The sequence below is a fragment of the Sturnus vulgaris genome, chromosome 4 (assembly GCF_052056855.1).
Source record: "Sturnus vulgaris isolate bStuVul1 chromosome 4, bStuVul1.hap1, whole genome shotgun sequence".
Classification (NCBI taxonomy): Eukaryota; Metazoa; Chordata; class Aves; order Passeriformes; family Sturnidae; genus Sturnus; species Sturnus vulgaris.
The window spans coordinates 59,610,301-59,636,536 of record NC_142246.1 but is presented as its reverse complement, the minus strand read 5'-3'; the positions used below and the strand labels follow the sequence as shown (position 1 = coordinate 59,636,536).

Below are 26,236 nucleotides of genomic sequence, written 5' to 3'. Positions count from 1 at the left end.
TACTAAACTCCTCCCCAGAGAAGACTGTACAAGTCTTTATATATTTTACAAGTCAGAAAATAGGTAAAACTTTCTGAAAGTACAGTTCAGAAACTCTTCTGTTCATTCTGACACCTGCCTGGTTAGGTAGGGCAGATGGGCATTTAAGGATGAATATTTGTCCAGATCTACACCCTCAGGATTTCTGCCCATCTCTCTCCCATGACACTTTTGTTCTTTATGAACATTCCCAATATCCTGCAAAGCCCAGATCTTTTTTTGGCACTTTGTCCTTCCACTCTACTTAAACAACACAAGGGTGGGAAGAATACGAAAGGACAGTGTTAACTGGAGTAATTATAAGGTAAAACACAATTGTATCCTGAGCATGCTCTGTGTCACTCTGCAAGATGTAAAATGGGACCTGACACCAGAGCTACACGACAAAGGCATTCTAGTTTTTGCCACTCAGGACAAACACAGGCATGAAAAAAAGAGGACCACTCTCCTCACTCTCACCTGAAGCACACCTTTTTCCAGTGGTTATTCCTCCAGTCCCTTTGCTGGCATGCAGGAAAAGATGTAGTGATCTATTTTGACATTCCCTCCCCATTCTTACTTGTGTCTCCTTAGTTTTTCCCCTTTGCTTTTATGCACACAAATAAGGCCAAAGCCCAAAGCTTGCTTCTTACCTACCTGATTTCCTAGAGCCTATGCTCCAAAATTATTTCTAGTCTTTTTACCAGATTCCACATTAAAAAAATGGCTTGTCCCAAAAATTTGGGTTTTCTTAGAAAGGCCTCCCACACTAACACTGGACTCATTCTGAAAGTATCACGAACTTGGATCTTCAAAGCATCATGCAGGATCACTTTCACTTCAGATAGGAAGTCACAAGACTCATCTCCAGCATCCTTCCATTAAATCAGTCTTCAGCATTTTCTTTTCAGACAGTCCTTAACATGTGAGCTAGACTCTTGAAGAAGCACAACTTCTTTCCTACTCCCCAGCTCAACTTTACCACTGCTGAAAACCCAGCCAGACTCACAGGCAGTCTAAGCTCAGCAATCCTTTCTGAAAACTTCCTTCCCCCTCTCCTCCACATACTGCCCTGAAGAAGGCAGGCAATAATAGCATTGCCTGCAACATTGCTACTGTTTGAAAGAAATACAGCCATTTATGTCAACTTTCCAAAATTTCAGACAGAAAATTATACCCCTTAGGTAATCTCTTCCTGAAATGATTCACGTAGAGTGAACCCTACCTTCCTACAATATCACCTTTTGGGTCAAGTCAGAGGCTGTCTCGCAGTACTTACTTTTGCAGACATGTCTTCTCCTCTCCCGACCCTGACCATTGTATCTCCCAAAGCAGATCATCAGAGTTTTCCTCTCCAGAGGGACCTTCTACTACCTTGCTCCTGCTGTGCACACAGTGGCTGCATTATTAACTGTGTAAGCAGTTAATAGAGAAATCTATCACTGAACCTTCCTGCTGACTACACAGGCATTAGCAAAGTCCACAATGAGCAGCAATTCTTTTCTGGATGGTATCCATTATTCACAGTCGCCCTACATAAAAAGCCTTTATGCTCTCCCTGAATGTTTGCAACGCGTTGGGGACCTGCTGGATGCAGCCCACTGGAAAACTGGCAGCAGGGCTGCCTTCAGCTGGTTTCATTCTTCAGCAGCCTTATGTACCATTGCTGGCAACACCACCAATTTGAGAGAAGCATGGGTATCATTCTAAAAACTCATTTTACTGTCTGCTTTAACTATTTTTCTGCTATTTTCTGCTATTTTTCTACTGTCAGATGTACATTCAGAAGTGTCTACACATCAAGATTTAGAGACCATGTTGCAAAAAAAGCCTTTTTCTCCCTTTATCTTCCACAGAGCATGCATTCATGAGCTCTACTGTGAGCTGCTGAAGGTTTTAAAAACAACAGAGGTGAAGTCTTTTATGGGAGAACTCTACAAGCCAAATGCTGAATGTGAATGCTGTTTGCAGATGCACACTGTGCTCACAAGGTGAGCCAAGCAGAATAACGCAAGCAAATAATCATCCTCTACAGAGGAGGTGAAGAATAGCGCTTAACAAATTAATCGAAGTCCTACCAACATTTTAGGTCTGGAAGTTCAGCTCTTCCTCCCCACACCTGCTGTGAAGCCCTGGTGCAGTTCTCCAGCCTCTCATTTAACACACTCTTCCCTTGATCTCTGGTTACATTCCTTGAGCCTACACAGCACAGCTGAATTTTCTCACACAGCCGCCTCTGATCACTCCACCCTCTCTCCCAAGGTCAAATGCTACCATTCGTGTCCAACCTCCCACAGCACCACATTCAAGTCCCTGATCTGAAAGAAACGGCACAGCTTTACATGCATGTAATTAACCTCTCTCTGAAGTTATTCCTTCTTGCACCCCCTCAACCTTGCCAGCTCAGGTTTGAAAGCTACAAACTTGATTAGCTCACATTTGAGCTACTATATCCCCAAAGCACTTTTATTGCTGCAATCACAGTACTGGGCAGCATCTCCTCTGTCTTTGCACCAGGACTCCATTCCCAGCAGCAAAGAGGTGGCAGGACAGGGTGATGGAAAGAAAGCCATCATCCATGCCCTTGAGATGGTCTCAGTCCTGATACGTGGATGCTGACAGAGGAAGCCAAGTGTCAACAATACTTAATGGCCCTTGATCCAGCCCTGCTCCTCTCCCAAAGCACAGTGCAGTGGGACAGAGAGGGAGAGGAGCAACAGCACATTATGGATGTTTAAAGTGAAAAAAAGCTTTATAAGTGAAAACTACAGAATGGACACTGTCTAGCGGACTACAAGATTTTCAAAGTAAGAGAAGAGGGTCTGGAAAGCATGTTGCATTTCAGAATCCTGTAGCATACTGGAGACACACAACTGCTGATGCCTGCACTGAATGCAAGTCATACTGCTGCCATTACAGAGAACATCACACACCTGCAACCATGCACCACTTCTGAGAGCTGCACTAAATGTCTCAGACTAAAGCATACTCATGAAGGAAGGTATTTGAGAAATACTAGAATATTTGGGAGGAAATATTTTTTTTGTAAATACAGCAAACATGAATCAGTCAATTAAAGAAACCCTTTTAACTTGTGAAACACAGTGTCTTTAAACAGCAGTCCTGGTACTGCTGGTTTTATAACTCAGTTATATCCAGAGGCAGCAAATTGAGCAGGAGCCCCAGAAGGAGAGGACACCGAGATACATCTGTAGTGGTACAAACTCCATACACAACACTGCTCTGGCCAGAATAACACTGCTTCAAGTCAAACAATAACCACTCACACATGCAGGTATTCTGGTTATTTTCAGCAGGACATAACCATATTAAGTCTCAACGCTGTCATCTTTTGGGAGACCAAGAAAAGCACCAACAACTTAACCTAGCAGACCTTTCTTCTATTTAATTTAATATTTTATTACAAAAAAAACTTATGTACTTATGTATGTGTCATATTTTAAAAGTCCAAGAATACAGCGGCGTTGTGAATGCGAGCCAAGAATGGGGATCTTGGTTTTGTGTTTTCCTCGAGTCAGCTCAACAACTTAATTAGCTCTGCTCACAATGTTAAATACTCTCAGAATGAGAATTAAATCAGCCTTTTGTAACATTCAGAGCAGTAGATGAGTTTTTTCACTCAGTTAATTGGATACTTCTTTCCAGTGTAGCAAAAGGACACCAAAATAATCACTGTGTTTACTAAACTAACTGTTACACTAAAGAGGTTAAAACAAATGCCAACAGGCACACTTGCTTGTTTTTAGAATTGGTTGTAGTCTATTACTTACAATTACAAACAGGCCTTGTGAGAAAAAAAAGGGTCATAATGCAGTGGTCCTAAAATCATGATTTCACACTTGAGTAAAATCCATGTTTTCACAGTCCGAACTCACAAGTGCCTTGGGAAATATAAACCTCCAGCTTGCAGAGGAGAAGTGAGAAGGACTGGGCCTTATCTTCCCTGTGAAAATTGCTCCACAGCCATCAGTGATAGCACTGACTTCTGCTAGGCTTAGGCTTTTTATTGGAACAAGTTTTAATAGAAATTGAAGACTATTTTAAAGGAAAAAAAACCACTCCCCATTTCCTCTCTAGCATGTCTTCAGCACAAAGTACATGAATCCTTGTCTCCAACTGGCCCAGAACAGTTTGATTACTCATAAAATACTTTACCTTGATATGAACCAGAGGATAGAAAATTACCTTATGCATTTCTCCTTTCCATTATAAATGCCAAAGATTTACTTTCCTCTGTACCCCCCACTCTCAGCTTAGGTTAACCTATTAAAAATCGAGGCAATTGGGCAGAAAATTAAAAGTCAAAAGCTTCAGTACATCAAAAAAACTGACACATAGGATCTATGTGTTTTATTTTTCAGTTATGACTAGCACTTCTTCCCAGGTAGTGTTGGTTATATAAATGACATTATATAAATACTGACAGAAAATGAAGAAACACACCTGGAATAAAAATCAAACCCATGAAGCAAAAGGAAAAAGATCTTCTGTTGATCCAAAGGTAGTTAAATGGAATGTGTTTTACAGCCTAGGCTGAGAATGAAATCCAACACGAGGCTTCTTGCAGACTAACCTGTGAACTCCCATGCCAACAACATCCCCTCAGGAGCCCACCATCACACAGATCTTGCTAAGCCTCACTCCCATGTAGATCTTCTCACTCCAGGAAAGATGCTGTGGTGACAGGAGAGGCTGGATACTGCATGCAATTTAATACAACTTTATTAATGGAAATTAAGCCAGTTTGGTGCTCCTGAGACTAATCTGGCATTCTTGAGAGACATGAAGAAGGTTACAGCACAGCCAACTTCACACTATTACATATCTCCTCTCCTTTCCCAACAACACTGTGAGCCTCATCCAAGCTCTTCCCATGGCCAAGCTCTCTGCTCTTAAAACATTTATGTAAGGAATTGTGAAAACAAATTTATCTCAATCTGCCTTTTTTCTTTATCATTTTCAGAGACGTGCTAACAGTACCAAACACCAATCAAGCTAGCATTTCTCATGGGTTGTTTTCTCAAAAAGTCCCTCTAGGCAATGTTTTCCCTGCTGAAAGGGAACATGTAAAAAGTTGGTTTATACAGCACATCATCTGTCTCACCCACATAAAACTGGATCATTACACATGATTTAAGAGTGTGCAGATGAAAAGGTAATTCTGCACTCAACAAAAGATAAAGGAAAGCAGCAAAACTCACTCCAAGATATTCTTAGTGATTCTGCATTGGAAGTAAAAGGTTTTATAATGAAGTGTACTAAGCAACAACTTCATTTGCAGAAAAAATATCAGGAGAAATACAATACATACATTGTTTGCTAAATACATTCTTACTTTGGAAAAGCTCAACTGTTTCAGTAATGGCTGGTACACAGTGGGATAGGTATCACTTCCAAGTCCAAGGAGGACTGGGAAATCTGGCATCTTACCACTAGGCAGCTTATGGCAAATAGTAACTTTAATAAGAATGACAGGCTGAAGTTTTTAATAATATCCTTTAATAATATCCACACAAACACTAAACCTCTTCTTAGGATGTGGAGCATTATTTATTGCTCTTTAAGTGAGGAAAAGGAAAGGAAGGATGTGGGGAAAAAAAATGCAAAGGTCTCTCATTCTGACTGGGCTCCAAAACATCTAAATAATTATCTTCAAGAAGCTTCTTCTGAGATCCCCACTGTACCATGGCAAATACACATATTGTGGCTTGCTAAAACATCAGCTCATATACTTAAAAACACATCTTTGTGTCTGTTTTCTATCACCTGCATGACTAGATCATTACAGTAATGCTCAGTTCATGTCAACCAGCTTCCAAAACACATGTCTGTGTCTATGAAAGTCCTTAGTACTCCTCGATTGCTTGTGGTTATTATTGAAGAGTAAAAGAGTGGAAACACTGCAATTACTCACTCAAAGCAGGAGCACTTTGTGGGTAGCTGCATAGACTTTTAATGGATTTTATTCTGCAGTCCAGGCAGTAAAAGAGAAAAGTTCTTGTTAGCTCAATTTCTCTGCTGCAAACCTGCTGGAAAGGATATCCCTCCAGCATTAGAAGTTAATTTAGCTGCTTCAGTTGCTATTCAACCCCTGGACTCCCTTCTGAGGCTGCCAAAACAAATACCACCTGTGAAGGCCATTCTCAAACTTCTTCCATGCAAAGGGATTTGAAATGTCTGGCTCAGCTCGTCAGGGAACACATGGCAGCCCAAAAACTCTTAACAACCAACACACAGAGGAAGGCTTTTCTTGCCCACAGTGTCCATGTTAGATGGCACATCTTCACCACGTTGCTGTGCTCAACTTTGTATAGGATTCATCTCATTTTCCATGTAAGACCATTTATGTAGTGCAGCTGAATCAAGCTGAAATCAATGGACTTGTATGAATGTCCCTATAAATTATTGCTAGAGTAAGTTCTCAGTTACTGCAGCAACAGCATTAAGTAAATCCTTTAGCAATATGCAAGGAAATAAGCAAACACACCTAGGATTTCTTTATTTTGGGACATCAGCTGTGGCCTACACAAGATAACAGAACCAAGTGAACTTTTCCACACCTCAAATTTCCCTTAATGGTATATGCTAAACTAGAAGCTATGAGCAGCAACTTCAGGTTATGAGTTGATCAAATATTACTGAATTTCAACTTTCAGGCTCCAAAACATACTCATCTATTTATTACCTCACATGTTTGCCCTTGAATAAGAGAGAATTACCACATAGCCTCTGCTGTCCAAATTTATGGAGTGTGAAAAAAGATCAAATTTTACAATGGTTAAGGCTCCACATGTGCTTGAAAGAAAATGCATTAAGTTTATTTAAAGATTAATCTGGAGGCTGATTTTCCTGGAATTTTATCCTATGGCCTCACATGTGCTGTGTAGCAGTAGTCACATTAGTTGCTTTACTGCTTCTATTAAGCAAGGAAATCTAAAGAGAAACTAGAGCAGATCACTGCTGTCTCACTGAATATAACACAAGGCATTGCACACTGCACTGGAGTTCATAAAACCACTGACAGGATTAGGAATTTAGATGAATGTCTTTCAAACAAGAAGGTGGTAGTAAGAAGACAATGAGTAACAACCATCCAACATAACATCAGGTGTATTTTTTAACCAGCCTGAAGCCCAACACCATCCTTACTCCACTCCACTCAACTTCATTTATCTGTTAAATATACATTCATTAGCATTCACCAGAAATGGACTTTTCATTTGGCAGCCAACAGAGAAAAGAAAAAGCTTCCCTGTCCCAAACCCTGTCACAAGTCAGAAATAGAGAGGAAAGGAGGGATGGAGAGATGGTGTGAGCATAAAGGGAAATACAAAGCTCAAGAGAGCTACAGGCTGGGCAGCCCCACCACGATGGAAAAGCAGCTCTGTACCATGTAGAAGTTCCTTACACTTGGAAGTCCTACCCATCCATGAAATGCAAGGAAGCACACTAAGGCTGAACTGCAGCATTAGCAAGCTTTTACAAACAAGCCAGTTCCCTTGTCCCAGGAAGAGAAAGGTGGGGGTAGTCCTCTGAACATTTGGACTAGGCAGATGCATTGGCAGCCAAGACCTGAAATTAAGCTGTTGGCCAGTTTACATCTTATTAGAGCACCTCTCTTTTCCAACCTAACAGCAGGTGTTGGCCGAGTCTAATTACACACACGGTTTATACAACACATGGTAGCACTCAGGACTCGGGAGCTTCAGCTCTGAACGCACACACAGGGGTCAATGGTGCTGGCACTTTCAGTCAGTGCCACCAGGCATTCTTGCTTTGTTCTATTATAAAAATATTTACTGGAACTAATTTCCCAGTTTGGATTGATTAAAGATACAGAAGCCTGGGAACATGTATTTATTGTTCCCAAACAGCTTTGAAAAGAGGACCTGGGGCAGTACTGACTGCCACACAAAGAGGCAGACTCACATGGCATCATCTTTTCTTTACCCTTCTTCATTTTGAGTTTGGTTATAACAACAAAAAGTCCCCATGGAATGCACAAGTTGAAACACTGTAGAAAGTTCACATTTCCCACCAACAAAACTGTCTCATTTCAGTGAATTTTGAAACTCCGTCACTGGATGTGTTTTCTAAAGCCTAAAATGAGATAGACATGTTCTCAGCTTGGCAGAGGTTGGCACGGCATCGAGGCCCAGTGTTGTGGGGAGGTGGGTGTCAAAATGCACTAAAAAGGCTGGTTATGGAAAAATGAACTTTAAATTTTAGTTTAAATGGAAGATCTACTCAGGCAGCCAGCATGCTAGGGGCAGGGGGAATAGGAAGGCAACCATTCAATCTGTTATTTTCCAAGTTGTCAAATGGGACAGAGACACTGAACCGTGTTAGGGAGCAATGAGCATACAAGCTGGCCCTTTATGAATGTTACAGGCACTGGGAGAGGGGCACAGTCATTTCACCAGCCACTGTATTCAGAAGCAAAGGAAGACCCAGGGGAGGTGGGAGACAGAGCTGGATCTGAAGAAAGAGAAAAGGCAAGAAGGACAAAGACTGCACCTGAGAGCTCGTGAAAACTCAGTCAAGTTCAGGGAGCATGAAATACTCCAAGCCCTTGGGAATGAAGCATGCACAGATTTAAACAAACTGGTGTAACAGCAGGATACAGCAGCTTGCAGATGTTGCCAGTACAGTCACAGCAATGACACAACTGTTACATAAAAATCTGACTAAAAGAGACACTGAATACCCCTTGCATTGCACTCAAATCTAAAAACCATCTTCACAGGGGAACTGACTTTTCAACTGCATAAAATGGGGCAAAACACAAAGCAAGAACTGCCTGATTTTGGCACAGACTCCACAGTCTTGCACAGTGTTTAGTAACACTCCTGTAATTAATGTGGTAGTTAATGCTCCAGGAAAAACCTTTTTCATTCCTGTGAAAATCTGTAAGACTACTACTGGGTGAAGGCCAAAGACTTTTTAAACGAACAAAACAAAAAACAACTACTGAAAATTTAAGTTCACATTTTTGATCTGAAAAAAGTAGAAAAGGGGATTAAAGTTGGAATTTTATCACCTCCAAGTTGAGCACCTCAGTGATGGATCTTGTTCCTATTTGTCTCAGGCTGAGAACAGAAATTCAGAACTATAAATTTGAGAAACCCTTCCCCAGCAACAGAATAATGGCAGTAGAAGTACCCTGGTATCAAATAAACTCGGTCTTATCACACTCATCTCTCACGTAGAAAATTCCCATGGGTATCTACTGACCAAAGTGTATCATTACACCTTTAAAAGCACTTCTATAAGCCACTGAAGTAAAAAAAGTGCCTCTGTAAGTTGCTGAAGTCTGCAGCAATAAATTACTTTAAAACTTTTAAAGGTATTAGAAATAGCAGAACTTTCTACTGTACATAAAAGCTAAGACCTATCCTTTGATAACCCTTTCAGAGATTCCACTGCTTTAGTTGCAGAAGCCTGTTTACATTCATGTAATTGAGGAGCCATTCATGGAACACCCAATAAAAGAGCCCAAAGTAGTTGTGGGCCTTTCCCTTCACCTTCCATTCCATTGCATTCACATAAGCCATTTAAGGTGTGCTTTTAGATGGATTTTTTCATGGCGGCTTTCTGTTTGGTTTTTTTAAGTTCTATATTCACCACTGTCCAATAGCAGAAAGTCTTCCTGATAAATAGTTTGATATCTGGCAAACATCCCTACTGATGTCAAGAAAAATCCTGTTTTAACCTCATCCAGTTTATTAAGTTTTTAGTGACATTCCTGAGAAGCATCACGCCAAACCCCCCACACCATTTCTTGTGACACCTGCATAATTTAATTTGATTAAATTCTCCCTTTAAAGTTTACAATAGATTTACACAGGCAACAGTTCACCCTGCAGCAGATGTTCATCCCAAAACTGTTTCTACTTTCCTAGATTAATAACAAGTGTTTTGCCTAGAAATGGAAAATTTAAAAATCATTATCAGTGGCTTGGGCATTCCTTGCTGTTTTCACATCAAGTCCCAGAATTGGCTTTGTAGATTTTCAAGCAAGCCCCATGAAGCCAAGCATGGACTTGGTACTTCACACCCCTCCCTCAGCAAGACTGAGGAGGCTGCTCTTAAGAATCAAAGCAAAATCTACTGTGAAGCTGTTTCACTTGCTGTGCTGCTCATCAGTATTAACACAAAAGCTAGTTCTTGTTGCTTCCCAGAGACAAGGAAGGACCAGAGTCATACTCTGATCTCCCTTGACTGAAAATGCTCTAGGCAGCAAGGAGAGATCAAATCTTGTGATGCATGTACAAGTGCATGTACAATTAGGTTTTTGCCCTCCAAACAAAAATGTTTTACAGTCCCTTTTAACTTATAAAAACCCATGATGCTCAATCTTTAATCACATTTAATACTAATACTGAAGGATTTTCCCTGACAGGCTAAGATACAAATTATGTAATTATCCTAGTAATTTCTATTTACAATCATTAGAAGCTTGATTTTAATTTTAAAATGCAACGTAGTTTATCTAATTTTCTATTAATGCTATTAAATGGATTTATCGGTCAATAAATTTTTACACAAATTGCATTAAATGGGAAGCACTGCTTCTGGCAAGAGACACAAACAATAACAAAGAGGGGCTTCTGCAAGTATGATAACAAAAAAGGGAAGGTCAAAGAAGGTGTACCCACCCCAATAAACAATACTGGTACACTGTTAACAACAGATGAGAAGACTGAGGTACTCAACTTCTTGGCTTCAGTCTTCAGGGCAAGCTCTCTTCCCACACGTCTCCAGTGAGGCACAGCAGGATGGGGACTGGGGGAGCAAAGTCCCTCCCCCTGTAAGCAGAGATCAGCTTTGTGACCACTGAGGAACCTGAATGTCCATGCATGTGTCTCTGGGACCCAATTCCAGAGTACTGGGGGAATGAACTGGCTCATGCAGTTGCCAAGACACTCTCCATGATATTTTAAAATCCATGGCAGTCAGGTGAAGTCCCAGGGGACTGGAAAAAGGGAAACTTTGTACCCGCCTTTAAAAATGACAGAAAGCAGGACCCTGGGAACTACCAGCCTGTCAGCCTCACCTCTGTGCCTGGGAATGGAACAGATCCTCCTGGAAGCTGTGCTAAGGCACATGGAGGATGGGGAGGGGATTTGAGACACCCAGCACGGCTTCACCAAGTCCTGCCTGACCAACCCCATGGTCTTGTGTGATGGAGTGACTCCATCACTGAACAAGGGAGGGTTACAGGTGTCATTTATTTGGGCTTCTGTAAAGCATTTAACATGGCTCCCCACAAATTCTTCCCTCTAAACTGGAGAGAAATGGATTTGATAGTGAGACTATTAGATGGATAAGGAATTGGCTGGACTGTCACATCCAGAGGGTAGTGGTCAAGGACTCAGAGTCCCAATGGACATCAGTGGCAAGAGGTTGAAGCTGGATGATCTTTAAGGTCCCTCCCAATCCAATTCTGTGATTCATTCCATGATTTTTCCAGAAAGTAATATATAATATATATATTTCTGTTTGTACATCAGAGAACATCTTTCCCTTACAGATAAAACAGTGACCTGTACTTAAGACTGCAGTTACTGTTAACTCACTTTCAGTCAACAACCAATTCAAATGTCACATTTAAGCTGGACACTTTTCCACTTCAATCTCCTGTCCCATCCCAGGGCCTGTTTAAAATATTGTGAGCCACTGAATACCTTCCAGCATTACTTAAGCTGAACAGTTAAGAGCTTATAAAGATCTTGAAGATAAAAACTGCATGGCAAACTGTTCAGGATGGGATATAAACTGAAACAGCAGACACTTGTCAGCTTTCAGACATACACCAAAAGTGTTTCCTGAAGGCTCATTTATAGCTTTTCAAGATCTCTCTGCAGTAAACACCTCAAATTCAAGTCCATAAACCAACCTGAATCTCAACAACATTGAAGAGGTGCCTGAAACTCAAATGCTGTTTAGACTGGATAAGTTTGTCCATTCTTGTTCATCTGCAACCTAATACCAATGATGTTCCAGTATGGGTTAGCAAGCTTTGCTCACTTCCCCAGTAACACTGGGAGAGGGAGGCAGCAAAACTGCAAAAAGGAGAAAATGCTTCAAATCTCCCTTCTGCTGCTCAGAAAACCACAGAAAAAGCACGGTGTCTCATGAGCTGGCACTGACTTCCTCCTCCCGGCTTCAGTCAAGACCATATCAACCCTGACACAGCTGGAGAAGTTAACCATAGGAGAGAAGCAAGGAAGAAATGAATTTTCATGGGCTGCATTTAAACAACAGTTGTACTGTGGAACAGGGAAGGCTAAATTCTGATTGCTTTCAGCTGCCCACATTTCAAGCTCAGAGAGCTGACCTTCAGATCTAGCATAATACTAGCTTTCTAAAGCACAAAACAGTAAAAAGAATTAAGAAAGCAAAGTATCACTTCCAAGCAGTAGAGATAACAGATTTATCAAAAATCAGATTTTATTCCTTTACATGGCTTACTCACTTATTTGTTAGATTTTTTTGTCCTGTAGAATTAACTAGATTATTGCTATCCAAACACACATCTTCAATAAACAGAAATGCCATCTTTGCCAGATCCTCAGAGATATTTGGGGGATATCAGAGCAAACGATAGATGCTAATTTACTGATAAAACATTACAAGAGAAAGATTCGCGTGTTTGATGATAATAAAGAATCAATGACAATTCACTGACCTTGACTGTAACAGCTGTGCATTGCTTTTTCTTCTGTTGTTCTTCCCTAGCCTGTAGGCACAGGTTGGCAGAGGCAATTCCCCACACTCACATCGGTAGTTAATGACTTTTAAATTTAATAGCCTTCACGCCAAGGAGATGTACACACACACTGACTACAGCATATGTGGTTCCTATCTCTGTTACAAGCAGGAAATAAGCTTGCTTCAGGAATTCCAAAGCATTTACTGATGGTTTAGACACAAAATGTTCCTCCTTCTCTCTACTCCCATTATACACAACCACTCGGAGAATAAGGTCTGACAGACCATAATATTTGTCTAAAATATGGTTCCATTCACATCTCTCTTGCTTTCAAAAACACAAACATCATGGCATAATATCTGTTATAGACTGAACAGAAGCCAAGCCCAAATGTTAAAGCAGACTGGTGCTCAGGACACCTGCTGAATTTGCACCAGAAACTGGATTCTGCTTTTCTCTAATTCACATTAACATTAATATAAGCTATGAACATAAGCTCACTGGTTTATCTTGTCATCTCCTACTGTAGTTCTTCTACCTTCTATAAATACATATACACATACACAAGGTGTGCAATTACGATATTCCTCAGTACAAGCAATAATCACTGCTCCCTGCCTCCTTCTAAACACAACCAACCAATAAGCAAAATAAAAACTACAATCTGATTTGGAACAAAACCTCATTAACTTCCTTCCATTATATAATTGTCTAAAAGAATTGCTGTACATCTGTAAATTGTACAGACTGTACAATCCAGTAGTAAACAACGAGGTATTTATCCTAAATACAGATCCAATATAACAAAATATGCTTGCCATTTCCTAATATCCTTGTGCACTGAAAATTCATGTTATCAGTGGAGTTCTTGGCTTTAGCTCTCCCCAGCAAGAACAACAAGGCTCCCAGAAGGTCACAGTGATTTTCTTGTCACAGTTAATGCAGCAAACTCTTCAATGTAATGGGAAAAAAATCGTTCTGTATATAGCATTGAACCTGGGACATATTTCAGGCACTGACACTTGTGTAGTCTGCTTCAGAAACATTTCAAAATCTACAAGGAGAGCTATTGACTGACCCTAATTTGGACAGGCCCATTAATTTTCCAAACCCACTGGCATATTTTAAGTTACACTTCTCTCAGCATTTCTCCCACCCCATTTTATATTTCTTTATGAACTTGCTTGACACTAAAGTGAAAAATTCAAATAAGCTTTTAGTTATTTCACAAGCTGCTACCTAACCCATCACAAGTATCAGACCACAATCACCACCTCCATTTCCCAAAAGGAAAGCAGCAAAGTCAACAGGATATTCAGAAGCCATCCCACAAGTCAGTAGCAGATGGACAAGAAAATAATTTGGGCTCTGGGCTGTAGAAAGTTCTATGAAATACAGCATTTTGCCACCTCTTAAAAAGCCATGAAGTCTTTGCATGCAAACATTCTGGCAGATATCAAGTGCTAGGAAGCAGAGTTATATTCTGGAAACCCAGGATCTGGCCCATGAACATTTTATTTTTATGGCTGCTTTTTACACTCTTGATTAAAAATAAATACATAGTGGAAGACGTGCTGTATTTCCCAGAAGTTATTAACTATTTCATATTCAAAGTAGTCATCATATCATATAATTTGTGTAAATATACAGTGTGTTATTTTATTAACCTATACTATCTGAGATAATTTTATGGGAAAACAGCTACCAAGGCTGCAAAACAGGTACTTAGAAATTAACTCACACTTTGGAAACCATTTCCCCAAGACTGAATACTTTTTTAAACATGTGCACTATAATGCAAGCTGTAAAGCTCAGCCAAGTGTCATGTCCTGTTCCATACAGGAAGCTGGATTAGATGGGTTTTACATCTCTGAGAATTCCCTGTGAAATTCCATATAAAAGGTATACCATCAGAAATTTAGTTGCCATAAAAAAATATGAGTGTGATGATCATATTTTAGTACCGTCACAGAAGTAACTCACAGATGTCAAAGCTTTTTTCCTAAAGTCACAAACATCTGGAAAATCATTAACATATGAGACTGTCATACCCCTATAGGTGCTAGCAGGAGAGCCTTCCTATCAAAGAGGCTCAGGCCTGTCCTGACCCAAGAGGCAGCACTATTTAACTCTGCTCCTATGGTACTCTGGGGATAGGCAGCCCTGAAACATGTTGGTGAAAAAGCTAGGTAAAGAGGAAAAGAGATGAGGGTTAAGGAGCAGTAAATCACACCAACAGAACCAGGCAGCCAGACACCAGTTTGTTCCATATTACAGATGGCAATGTATTCAGGCTAGGGTCTCATTTGGGAAGACAAAAAGCAAGGCTATTATGCATCGTAAGCAGAAAAAAAACCAAAAAAACCCCAAGCAGCTATCTTTTCAAATACAGCTTATTCATCTTCCTCAGTCAAGTTCATCTGACTGATGATTTTTGCTACTTGAACTTCCTGTATACTTGTCTCCTTTTAAAAATGCAGAAATGAGAAAACCTGACCTGAGAAAGGAAGTTTTAGAAATGTGTCTGATGGGGAAACCACATTAACTGCCAGAGGCTGACTCAGGGTAATCAAAATCCCAAATCCAGCACTGAGTCACTGACAGAGACGGAGAAGTTCAGTGCTTTACACTCCAGACAACTCTGCTTGCATTAACTTACTTTTCTCCCTGACCCCCCATCCTATCTCCTCCTTTCACTTACCAAGGGCTTGGTTTCATCTTCATCTTTGAAGTAGTAGAGCTGGTCTCCCTTGAGGACAAACCAGCGTGTGTGCCAGGTCTTGACAAAGCCCCCCTGCTTCCGCAGCCACCCACACTTGATGGCAACGTGCCGGCCTTGGCTCAGGGCAGGAGCCTCTGAAGAGTCATGGTGTTCTTCCATACTGGGAATGGGCAACTCTCCTGTTGGGCAAACAAGAGGAAAAGGTAAAATAATTAGATTATTATCCAGGCAGTAACTCGCTCCTTTCAACACACATGGAAAAGAAACACGCCTCGGCTACAAAAGTGTGTTAGAAAAGCATTTGCCACCTGCCTGCTTGTTCTCATACCAGCACCCCATCAGCTGAGAGAATTACTACTCACCTATAAAATACTAAAATAATAATGAACTGCTAACGTGCAGGCAAGAGGCAAAAGTTTTGTTCCACTGCCATGCAAGATATTTTGAGGAGCACTGAAGAAGACATCAGCTGTTTCTTGAGGTGAGTTCTGCTGGGTTACAGGCAGTAACAAGGAATGAACTCACAGGACTTCCTCAGACTAAGGAAAGCTGACTACTGGAAGTCCCCCTTTAAAATTCCTTGGAAGGCTTGGGGCTTTCAGGGAATGTTAAAAAAGCCTCTGCTTCACCAAAGCTTAATTTTACCCCACCAGACAAGAAGGTTTTTTTTATATTGTTGTTGTTCATTTTACTGAAGTCCATTTAAAGGAACGGGGACAGTAAGTGCAAGAATAGTTGCACATCACTTGAGTGTGTGCGAGTGTGTGCCCAGACACTTATTATAGACATTTGGCAACTCATGAAGAATTTTGGCCCATCTTAAGGCACAAGAATTGTATCAAAACTAGAGCCGAAATGTGGAACTAAACTTGACAAAATTTCATGCAGCATTTTGGCCTTATGAAAACATTTCTGGACAGTCATGACTCTTCCTGATGGATTTTGTACATATAATCATGTAGTAATATGTTTAATCTTCATGGTCAAAAAGCTTCTCCTGATCCCCTACTAAGTCTAGAGCACAAACACGGGATTTTGAGTTGCAAGTTCCAGTATTTTCAGCTAAAATACAAGTCAAACTGAAATCTACATGTGCCAAAGAGTTTATACCTAAACAGAATAAAGTATGACTATGACCACAAACACAGCAGGGTGCACAATCAATGGTGAGATTTCATTTTCTGTAAGTGCTTGAAGAACAACATATTTCTCTTCTTTCCAGACTACCACTGGCAATCTCTTGCCTTGTCAGGAGCTTGCACAGCTGTGTCAGGGCTTGGAAAAGCTGACTTCCTAGGTAGTTTTTGGTTTCCAAACATCAGGATGGGAGAAGAATGAAATATTCTTGACTTTGCAGGCAGCAGACATCTCTGACTAAGAATATCAAGACTGAAGTTTCATATTCTCACTCTGGCGAAGTTGGGTTCGTGTGTTCAAGCCTGGCACTCCTGCTCTGGGTCCCCTACACAGCAACAATACCTTCACTGAACATCATGAATGGGCATCAGCATTACAAAGGGATGTGCTCAGCTTCTGAGGCAGACTAGAAATGCAGAAAACACACTAATTTGACAGATGAGGCCATTCCTCTGACAATTAAATAGATAGTGTTACATCACCATAAAATAAATCACAATACAAGAAGGATCAATAGATTCCAATGAAAAGTGCTTTTCAGCCCTTTTTTCCTTTGGCTCCTTTCTTCCTACTGCTCACACATCCCCTTTGGAACAACTTCTCCAGCTGCCACCTCTGTTGGGTATTTACAGCTTTTTCTTTTAATACCCACACACAATCTGTTTTCATGTCCCTGTGCTGGGCAGGATCCTGGAATGTGCTTGCCATGATTACAACTCCTCCCTGCCACTGAGGTTAACAGGCCTCAACACAAGCACAAAGTTTTCAGCAAAGTACAAATTGAAGGATCAAAACAAATCACGTGGTATTCTTCTCAGAGAAAGGAAATCTTTCTCCTATCCCTTCAGAGCTCACCTAGAGTCACCCAGAACACTTGTACTGTGAGATTTACTTGAGCCAAGTGTCACCACAAAATATACAAACGTGTCTGGCTCTCTGCAGAGCAGATAAAGATTTTTGTGTGTGTGTCTGTGGTTACAATTTTGAGAACAAGAATGAACCGGCTGACAAGTCCTCAGACCACACTGCCCTCTCTCCAAAAGGAAATGCACTGGCATTCTCTGAATATGAGCAGGAATCTCTTGGATGCTGCTGGGTTTTGGCTGGACGAAAGTAGATACCAAGAAGCAGCTCTCCAGAAAATGAGTTAGCAAATATTTAAAGGAAAGCATTGTAAACAGCAGGTAAATTACTGCAACTGAAAAAAGGAACAAAATCATTATCCACAGGCTACCCTGTGCTCCTTGGTGTACAACTGCTGAGGTGATCAGCTCATCTCTACTGCCTGGGCAAGCCTGAAGGCAGGGACAAAGGAGTTTAAACACAGGATCTACATGTATCACTGCAGTGCTAAAGACATTAGGTCCCTATTGCACTTGGACAAGAATCTAAATACCAAAGTCAAAAATTAGCTGCTTGGATGAAAGACTGTTTTTTATTTTCTTTCATAAAGTCACATGCCAATGGTGCGGTAACCAGTGTACAAAATATACGGATTTTTATCTAGTCAAGGAAGATGTTAATACATCTCCATCTCTTTGTCTGGTAAAATGTGTAACTATTTCTACAACACTAAAACAAATGAGGGGTAGGGGAAACGACAGGCCTACTGCTCCCAAGTCCTAACAGGACAGTGTAAGATCTCCTTTAAAGTAGCAGTATATACTTAGACATGCTCTGTACAAAAAAAAAAAAAACAAAAAAAAAAAAAAACAGCTGTATTATTTAATTAATTAGTGATTTAATTCTCTGCAGCAGTTAAAAATTCAGCCACCTAACTTGTTTGCATTTAGTCCTGAGATTATTTGTTGTTTTTCATATATCCTTCCTTTTCAATGTCTGCCTACTACAAACCAGACTTGGAATCAGAAATTCCAGCAGCTGGCTCACTTTCACTACTTGTTTTTACAGCTGTTTCAATACTAAGATCATAAAAATAAATTGCAGCAATATCAGGGTGCTGGCACTGATGCAGAGAACAGCGAGGTGCAAACAGTATGTAAACAACACATGACAAAGTGTGGAATTACATCAGCATACTCCAAGTCCTCTCGGTCTCATAAGAAGAGGCAGAAAGCCATGCATTTTCAGCACTAAATGAGAATATTCCTCAAACTCATCTTCTCAACAGGAAACACAACTTGTACTTGCTGCCAGAGTCAACTCTACTGACTTGGCCAGCCTCCAGCTAGGTAATGACCAGAGCTGAATACATTCTACACAATATATCCATTTGGGACTGCCCGTGGGCTCACACTCCTGAGCTTGTCTGGACACTGCGAGAGCAAAGCAAACAAAATGAGAAATGTTCTCTGAGACACACTGGCTCTGCATCAACATCTCCTGGTCCATGGAGACCATCACCATCTACCACTGCTGGCCTCAATCCAACCTTTTCCTGCTCCCATAAAGCCACTTGCCTCTGACTGCTCTGTCTAGAAGGCAACTCACTGCACTTATGTTCTCCTTGCCAATGTGGAAGGTCTGTGCCGGCAGCAGGCACAGAAAGCAGGGAAGTGTTTCTCCTCAGCTACCACTCACTCAGTACCTGAATTATGGAATTGGGCATCTCCTCCAGATCCCAGCACCTTGCCAGGAAATAGTCAGAGAAACTCATTAAAGCACACCAAATCCAGTTACAAGAATAGTCACAGAACTGCATGAAGATGATCTGTTTGGCAAGAAACCCTGGTGGTTTGCAGTCAGTGTTTTTCTTCTCACTGAAATTTCTCATGGCCAAGATAGCACATTTCAAGCATGCAAAACATCAGCAGAGTTCACTTCCAGTAACTCTTCATCTTTGCCACTGTTCAAATGCTGTTCTTTGCAAGCCCAATGTCAGCCCAGCAGAAAATGGAAAGATGTGGGAAGCTGCCAGAGTGCCTGCCCCAGATCCCAAGATCCAGGCTCTTTCAGCCTGTCTCATCTAATTCCCTTGCTCTCACAAAAGAGCAGGCACACACAACACTGCACAGACATGACTTCTCTACACCAGACATCAACAGATAGCCAGTAAGAGGCTGCAATTTTGCAGCAACAATTGGCTTGGTTATTGATGAACGTATCTGCCAAATACATATACACATGCAAAATTCACAGAAGTCTTTGTGACACAATGGTGCTATGTAAAAATCGATTAATACTTCAACACTTACACCTCTTTCCAAGTGATGTCCAGTTCTGGGTTCCCTTCTCCTTACTTACAACAAACAATAGAGAGCATAAATGCCTGAGTTTATTGGTATCTTTCAGGTACAGAGTTGCTGCCTTTGACCAGTGAGTTTCCTTTCGATTTATTTTTTATTTAGTCTTGCTGAGTAGCAACTTCTTAAAATCATTTAGTATGTGAAAACACTGTTAGCATTTATCTTGCTGGTAAGACATCCCAAGACACCTGAATCTCTGCTGCAACAGAGGCATGAGCTTGTAAGCAGATGCTGCAGAAGCAGAAGACTGGCCTATTTCCCACCATGAGGGGACTTCAAATCAGTTGCTACTCATCTGTTGTGTCAATAGGATAGTGCACAGAAGGAAAAACATGTCAAAGAGGTAAAAGTATACTTAATGAGAGAGCTAACTTTGTTTGTGCTTAGCATTTTTACATGGCATGGAGCACGTCTCAGTTTCTGTCACTGCAAGGAGAGATTTTACAGCATTCCCGTCTTGCTCTTTTCCAAAGCCTGCAGCAGTGCACTTGCCAGCAGCTTTCCTCCACAAACTTTTAGAACAGACATTATACATTTATCCAAAAGATTTTCCAAGACATCTGAGAAACTTCTTGTACCACTGGCAGTAAAATTCCTAGGCACAGATCATCTGGCTCTTCTGCATTCCTCACTCTCACTTCTGTCCTGACAGGGATAGCCTGAATATATTTTGCTTGAAATAATTTTAATTCCAAGGACTAAATAATTACTCCTTAGGCAATAAAAAACTCTGAGAGGTGTTATCAGCAGTCAAACTGCAGCAGGTGATAGTCACTGCCTGGTGAAGCTGAGGGAAAGACATCCATCACTTTTCAATACATTTTGGGATCAGTTCGAAAACCAAGATCCAATAGTTTTGTCAGAAAATTGAGGCCTTGGTCAAATACAACTGGTTAGTACCTGATTTGCATTTTCATATCAGAACCTTCTAACACATTCTTAGACCAGCCAAACCTGTTTTCTTACAGGAATTCAAACACAGCTATAAACAGTCCAAATAAAACAGGACTAGGGGATTTATAAAGAATATAAAACGACATTCAACTTTTTATGAATTATAACAGGAATTAGTTAACAAATTCAGTCAAGTACTTGTGAAAACATCCACTTCTGCATGTGTGTATTTATTTTCTGTGATAATGACTAGTGCTAGTAAACATGTGCATAGTTTTGTAAAAGCAAAGCAATTGCAGCCTTTCTGTTACTGCAGCATCACACTGTCAGACTGGCATTTGGAGTAATTTTCACAGCTTTAACTTTTGCTGCCCTTGCCATTCAGTCCTATTCTGTGTAAATCCACACAGCAGCTTTCTCCTTTCTTGTCCTCCCACCACTGCTGTGGCAGCAGAAGCCTTAACAAAATTGCAAGGCTAAGAGCATTTTGTTGATCACAGATTCTCTTCTGACACCTAGAAATGACACTTGGTTCTCCCCATTACTTCCTAATCCCACTAACTTTTTTGGGTGGAGATGGACTCTATGCTTAGAAGACTTGTGCAACTGGCAGACATTGGCACACAATCTGTTTGGATATGGTTTCTCAAGTACAGATATATATATATATATACACCTGTTTAGGAGTGGCTGCAAGGGAAAGGGTTTTGAAGAACTTCAGAAACAACTTCCAAGGATAACACTACCTCTGTTATGCTTCTGCATGTTACCTAATATGTATATATCCCCTCAGCTTTTTCCTCACATGGTGGCACACAATTGCAAGACAAGGTTGCTGCTACCAAAGCGATAGGAAAAGTGAAGGTGTCCCTGTTCGTTGCAGAGGGGTTGGACTAGATGACCTTTAAAAAGTCCCTCCCAACTAAACTATTCTATGATTAGAATGGAGTAGTCTAACCTTCCAGGTTTCTGCCCAGACTCCCAATTCAAGTGTCTTAACCTGTACAACTGGCAATGCCAGAGGTAAACTGCACACAGCAGAAGATCAGTTGTAACTATCTGGAGAAGCTTAAAAAACTATAGACAAGGCAATAAAGAGCCTCTGGTAGCTAAAGGGGTCAAGTGGTGCAAGATGGACAAAAAATGCAGAACAGCTGACAAGTCTCAGGAGTTAAAATACTGAGCAGTGAAAAGGTCAGGGAGCAAGTCAAAAGCAGCATCTGGAACAGCTGAAAGACATTCCAAGTCTCCCAGATGTCTCTTCCAACCAAAGGGTAATGCTGCCTCTGAATATCTGACACTGGAAATACATAAACCCTGTTTACAGCTTCATACTTCACATGGAGAAAGTGGTCTTAAGGACAGCTTAAAAGTAACTTAATTCCCACATATGAGTGGTGAATACTTCAGCACACACTGGCTTCACTTACAAAAGAATTAAGGGCTGTACCCAAGCATGATCTCAACAGATGATCTCTCAAAGTATAAAAATAATCTCTAGCATTGCTCTTGGTTCTCAAAGACTGATGGCAAAAGATATCTGAGTACAGATGTCAGCAGCCCTCTGACAGTGAATCACCGAGAATAAAACAAGGCTGAAGGCTTTTTTAGGAAATTCAACACAGCAGGACTTCCCATGTTGTCCAATTCACAGCAGTTCAGGCCTAGCATATTCTTTGTAAAATTGATCAAGAGAATTAAGATGCTACAAGTGCCATTCACTAAATATGCTGCCAAGCAGCAAAAATACATTCCAGTTTGTATACGGCAGCAAAAGCCTGCTCCCACATCTGCTGCAGTACTTGCAAATCAAAGGAGCTCACAGGATCTGCAGAAAAGAGTTTGTAGTTGCTGGAGAGTGGGGAAGAAGAAAGACAAGCATTTGCTGCCTGCACCACACTTCAAACCCCTCTCTTGGTCAGAGTAAATGTAGCCCCAGCAAAGTCCCAACTTTGGCAAAAAGATTAAAACAGCAAGTACTGGCTGGCAACATCTCTGCAGATACACAAGATGTTCAGAGCAGGAGGAACCTTATCTCTGGGTGCCTCCACAGAAGCCTCAGGGGAAACAAAGCGAGGTTCAACCCACCTCAACTCAGCCCACAATGACCTTTTAAGTCCTACATTAGTCCACATTTGACAAGCAGAAATCCATGGACTTACTTTGAACGTATTTGCTATGAACATTTCATGCCAAATTACTTCCTCTGCTTTGTTATGCACAATGTAATGTTTATCCCTTTCAGTACAAAGGAGCTCAAGTAACAGCAGCACTTGGAGATCTGCTGAGAGATGCCTCTGAAGTAAATCTCTCCCACTTCCATGTGTTCCCCAGAAGGATCATGGCATCACAGATGTGCACGTGTGAGCATCCTGCCTCAGTGTATCAGAGGAACTGACAGCCCCTGCCTGCACTGAAATCCAGAATTACCATGCCCATTTCCCAGCTGTCCTGTCTGCATCCACAGGAGTATATGGATATTAAGCAGGCAGGCACATACTGTACACAGGTAGTGAGCACCCACCCAGCCTCACAGTGTCTTGGCACTGTCCCAACTCAAATAAACACAGGCAAGTCAGAACCAAAGGCTCAAACTTGGCAACCTCAGAGGTGCATCTGCTTCCATTCCTACTAACTTAGTACCAGAGCCAAGATTTGTGTCCTCCCTGTGTGCCAACCCCAGTAGGACCTAAACTTTAAATAGACGTACTTTTAAACAGGAATCAGTATAGTTTTAATGCTGTTCAGAAATGTTTTATGTAAATGGTAATTGCCTCTGTCACTTAGAAACATTAACCATACTGACATAAATTTCCATGCTAGAATACTGGAGACAATATAGTCAAATTTTTTAAAAGCAGATGTGTGTCTTTCCACGGAAAAAGCCAACTCTAAATAAGCATCATTACTTTCTAGTTGGCATTTCCATCTTCTGCCCAGAAAAAGCATTAATTCATACTTAACTAACATTTCACTTTTTTAAAACCAAGTTTACATCAGAAAAAGAGAGTCCACAATCCTTCCTATGTATTTCAGAAAGCAGCAGTGTGTATGTCATGCCACCTAAATTGTTTTAGCAAATGTCAAATTATCATGTATTAGTAAATGAAAAATAACACCATTGTGGTATTGTCCTTTCCAGTGAAGCTCTAAGCAACATGAATACCGTCCCTGAATTCCTAAATAAGCACCAATACAAACACTACACTTTGACTCTGAAATGAACTCATATGGGGGAATAGAATAAATTCATAGGGTCCTTATCCTTTAAAAGGTCAATCTGTGCATGGATGCTAACACCTACTTTTCCAGCTTGTACTGAAGGAACCATTAAAAGCAAAGCCAACTCTGCTGTGTGCATCCACAGTCTTCACACTCCACCATCATAACCCACAGTAAAAAGGTGAACACGCCTTCCCTAAAAGCATTTTATGTTCATATCTCTCTTTCTGGTCACTGCTGTGCTATGTGAGCTGAAGGAGAAGCAGAACTAAAGTCAAGAACATTTTAGCAAGTAACAGATTACCTTTAGTGATCTGAATGACAGCTAAAAACATGTAACCATCTTTTACTGACATTGCTGCACCCAAAACGAAAAAAAAAAAAGAAAAAAGGGAAATTAAGTTAGTCACCTAAAAGGATTCAAAAATAGCAAACAGGTATATGTTACTTACCTACATAAAACTTAAGGACAACATTTTGTTTGGTTTCTTTTAAGAAAAAAAAGGCACCAACTAGTAGCAAACAACATTGGGCACTCCTCAGGTTTTAGACAGGCTACAAAAAGAGAGAGTGACATTAACTAGGACTAACACTTCATAAATGATAGATGCAAAAGCAGAAGAAAAATAATCCAAAGATGCCAGGTCCTGGATCTGTAGCCACTTTGAGACTGTGCTGAGCATGTACATGTTTACAGAGTTCAGTTTATTACATTTATCTAATTTAAGAGAGGCAAGGGATCCTGAGAATATTAATTTCTCCTGCAATGAATGACAGAGGTCATTAACAGCATAAAATAGCATCAAGAACAAACGAGCAAAATCTACCTTTTCTTATTAACTCCCTTCACAGTAAGTCACTATCTGCAGAGGAGAAGATCAGCATGCCCAAGGGAAAGGAGGTTATCACCTCCAGTCAGACAGGCCTTACTATTTCACATTACTGTAGTCAAAACAGCAGAGAAGCCTTGCCACCCATATCCCAAAAATGTTCCATCTGTCTCCATATGACCATCATGGCTCTGCAGTGTTGCTTTCTTGATTTTTTTGTTCTTTATTTTCACAAAGAAGAAAAGGACACCTTTTTTGCCTTGCTTGTAACCTTCAGGTTATCTGTGACCTGCACCAACACCATCCTGCATTTCAAAAGCAACATGTTTCATCCATGCAAGAAACCAAATGAAGTTTAAATCAGTGTCTCACAAACTCAAGCAGTTCCTTATTTGCCAAAGCACAGTTTGAGGATTTCCTTTGGCAAAAATCAGGTGCATTCTGGAAAATATGAATTACATGAGTTGACTGCTAAAAGAATCAGCACCACAGTTTATTCCATTGGCAAAGCCAAGTCAGTAGAGATGGGTGAAAGCTACAACTGTGACTTTAATTATTTTACAACTACTAGTTATGGACAATTTTTCCCAAGGAATCATACAACCATCCTCTAGAACAGACACAGCAGAAAAGCCAATGTAAGGCAATTAAATTAATCCAGCCTCCTAGTAACTTCATACTTCCTTTTCCTCTGTATCTGCAACCCTAACTACACCCTTACTTTTTCATCTGCTCTTGGTCAGGTAATGATTTGAAAGCTAGCTCCACTCTTCTAAGTTGGAAGGTAAAATCTCTAGGTATCAACCCCACAGAAAGCAATTTTTACATAGAATTGTCTGGTTTATCAGCTTGATTCATCATTCACTCAAATTTAGGAACCAAGTTTAATTAGAACAAATGTAGATGGAGTAGGATTTTTCAGATGCTCTTCCAACAGTCAGTGGTTCTCAAGACAATATTTCGACCTTTACAAACAGAAAAAGATAATTAACCTTTTAACAAAACAGATTAGCCAGTGCAAATAGACAATACTGTAGCAACAGTTGGGTTTTACAGAAAACACAAAGAACTTTGTGCTTTGGGAGTTTGCAGAGCAGATGCCCTGATTATTGTCTTGTGACCTGACTTCTCTTCTTATATTAGCTCTGGCAAAGCTTTTCTAATTCTTCACTTTTTTGTTTTCAATTATTCCTAAGGCCTTTGTTGTTTCGAAGACATAATACTGCTGGTGCCGCTTCAGAGCTAAGTGTAAACAGCAAGACTCATCAAAAACATTTATTTGACCTTGCATTTCCTAACAAAACAGTCAAATGCCCTGAAGTTTCAAATAAATAAAAAAAATCGCTTTACACATACAATTTTCAAGTTGACACAGAGAAAAACACTCCAGCACAGATAACAGATGTCAGACATTGTTTGTGGAAGGCATTCAGCTTCACAGCAATAGCCTGCTAGAGGAATCTGGACAAAA

At 40.6% G+C, this 26,236-nt stretch overlaps 1 protein-coding gene across 2 annotated transcripts in view; it reads right to left on the bottom strand.

Moving 5' to 3' along the window:
* Window positions 1–26,236, bottom strand: part of ARHGAP24 (Rho GTPase activating protein 24) — a 181,287-nt gene that overhangs the window by 136,402 nt on the left and 18,649 nt on the right. Inside the window, exon 2 of one of the 2 annotated variants that reach the window (XM_014880576.2) lies at window positions 15,456–15,655. In XM_014880576.2, coding sequence (XP_014736062.2) covers window positions 15,456–15,635 — 180 coding nt within the window. In that variant the 5' untranslated portion in view covers window positions 15,636–15,655. Of the gene's footprint in view, window positions 1–12,730; window positions 12,749–15,455; window positions 15,656–26,236 lie in introns of those variants that run through there. The other variant, XM_088164050.1, reaches the window with a different exon arrangement.